General features: G+C 47.7%; 1 protein-coding gene across 1 annotated transcript in view; it reads left to right on the top strand.

The window, feature by feature from the left end:
- Positions 1-2,742, top strand: part of CDHR5 (cadherin related family member 5) — a 59,142-nt gene that overhangs the window by 25,876 nt on the left and 30,524 nt on the right. The window contains exon 10 of the mRNA XM_019519802.1: positions 1,484-1,690. Within this exon, the coding sequence (XP_019375347.1) occupies positions 1,484-1,690 (207 nt within the window). The remainder of the gene's footprint in view (positions 1-1,483; positions 1,691-2,742) is intronic.

Consider the following 2,742-nt stretch of genomic DNA (forward strand, 5'->3'; position numbering starts at 1 on the left):
TGAAAGTGGTACTAAAAATGGTCAGAGATCTATCCTCTGTTATCGCTAAACTAATGATGTTGGATGCCAGGGAGGATAATGGACAGGGGATAGATCACTATAGATATACCCTGTTCAATGTATGCCCTCTAAAGCTGTGGTGTCAAACTCACCTTGTGCCCTGGGCAGATCAGGATCATAGGACTCCTTGCAGGTCTGACTCAGACTGGAGCATGTTGAAACTGTTGCACCGGTGGCAGTTCTGGCTCTGGACCAGAACACCTGGTTCAGCTTTAGACCAGAGCATACAGTGGCAGTTCCAGCTTTGACTCAGAGGACACAGCAGTGACTCCAGCCCCCAACGCATGTCCTGTGCGTCGGAACTGCTGCCCACTGTGTGCCCCTGCAGTGGTGGCAGCTCTAGCTCCAGCATGAAGCAAGCAGTGGGGGCTGGCAGCTGGGGAGATAGGGCTGCAGCAGTGGTGACTGGTGAAGTGACCAGAGGGTGACAAGGGCTGCATCAGCCCTTACTCACTCTCCTGTCCCTGATAGCCATTCTGCGACAGGCCACATTTCCCAGCGACACTGGTAGTCTGGCAGACCAGACAGAATGGCTCCACGGCCTGCATGTTTCATACCCCTGCTCTAAAGTATCCACTCCTGTCACTGCTGGACACAAGATACTGAGCTAGACAGACCACTGGTCTGAGCAGTCTGGCATTTACGTTCTTAAAATGATGTGGGACTTGGGTATCATCATCATCATCATCATCTGCATCAAAGCAACTGTATAATCACCTCCTACAGAAAAGCTCCTAGAAAGAGAGTTAAGAGCATCAAGACATTTCTTTCCCAAACAGTGTATGTGTAAAGCTCTAAAGCACCAAGCAGCAAATGGAGGAGCTTGTTTGCAGTACACAGCACAGTTGCATGTGTTGGTTCAGAGTATCTGGCTCGACTAAGTCTTGGTGCACTTTGCCCTGAAGAGTTTCAAAGCACTTCACAGATACAAACTGTAGCACAAGTGCCTCATGTCTCCAGATGATTAAACTCAGGGGAAAGTGGTGACATTAAAAGATTAATCCAGGATCACAGGGGAAGACAATGGCAAAGACAGGCCTTGAACCCAGGTGTCCTGACCATGTGTCCCTGCCCTAAATGTTAACTTATTCCCACCTCTAACACCCCCTAACTCAAGGCTCATTGGAATCAATGGCAAGAATCCCACTGACTTCAACAGATTTTGGATCAAGTCCATCATGCTCAGGGGTGAATCCTGTGGTATGGTTATACCCTCCTTCAACTCTGTAGTACATGCACAGTGTACTCTCTGCTTTCAAGAACCCCGATTTTGGGAACCAGTCTTGGCTGATGATCAAAGCCTCCATGCCAGTGACCTCTCCACCCCACTCCACTTTTCAAAATCCTAGATCCACTCTGATCATACCAAAAATAGGAATAGCTGGCATTAGTACCTCCATCTCTTTGTCTCTTTCTTTTGCAGGCCACCCAAGCCAACAGCATAGAGAAATATGCTTTAACTAATGTAGAGATCAAAGTAATCGACAAAAGTATCCACGCACCATACTTTGAGCACATGAACTACACAGGGACCGTGTCTACTGGCCTTACCCGTAACAGTCTGGTCATGGAGGCTGGAGCTCCTTCCAAACCCCTGAAGATCTTTGCAGTTGATGAAGACTTCCCTAATGTAAGGAACAAAATGCTTAGCTTCCTTCTGTGCTTATGTTGTGTTTGGACCAGTATTAGGGGATGGGGGGAGCAGGATGGTAACATGCTTCCCTAGCATTTCCACTAGGAACAGAATAAGGCAACCAATATCCATCCTACCCCTCTCATCTCTCACCAGGCATCTTCCATGGCCTAATGCTCTCACCAGTGCACCCACATGATTCAATTCAGTGAGCGTGTCTATACATGATTTAAGATGGCTTAAATTTGCTGCACAGTAAATTACTGCTCAGTAAGCAGGAATAGGCTGGTGTCTACACATGCAGGCAACCTGGGAATAAATTAGGTTAGAGCAGCCTGCCATGTGCCCCTGTGGGGACCTCCAGCCTCCAGCCTCCAGCCACATGGCTGCTAGCACTTGGGACTAACTTTAGTCCCAAATTGAAGCCAGGAGAGGCAGCCAGCCATGAGGCCTGGGGCTGGGCTCAGGCCAGCCCCCTAGTGGCTGGGTAGACCCAGCAGGGAGGCCCCCTGGGTTACTGCACAGTAACACATCTACGTGTGCATTACTGTGCAGTAACTAATCGGGCATAAATTGATACCTGCATTATGCAAGTATCAAATTTATACTCAAGTCAGAGTGAGTCACCATATTTACTGTGTGATACAGGTGTACAAGTGTAGGTGCATGTCCGTACTCCAATGTAATGTCAGTTACTGCACAGTAAATGTGCATGTGTACTGCCCAGTGATGCTGAACTGATGTTAGTGTTCTCTGAACTCTGGTAGGAATAGTTATAACCACATTCAGAAGAGCCTTCATCAGGAGGTTTTCCATTAACTTAAATGGGAACATCATCAGGCCTGTAGAAGGCAGGTACCATGCCATCTACTCTGGTAGCAAAGCCCAGAAAGCCAAAGTCTGAATCTGCTAGTTTTCTAGTCTTGCTGCAAGATGTGTTGTTTACACAGACATTTCAGGAGGGCTCAATTTGAGAGGTATGCTCTTGATAGGGGCCTGTGGCAGGGGCAATGGCATGGTGATCTTGATTTGTTATACAGGTTAAAAAA

The sequence above is a fragment of the Gavialis gangeticus genome, unplaced genomic scaffold (assembly GCF_001723915.1).
Source record: "Gavialis gangeticus isolate Ggan-Ray unplaced genomic scaffold, GavGan_comp1, whole genome shotgun sequence".
Classification (NCBI taxonomy): Eukaryota; Metazoa; Chordata; order Crocodylia; family Gavialidae; genus Gavialis; species Gavialis gangeticus.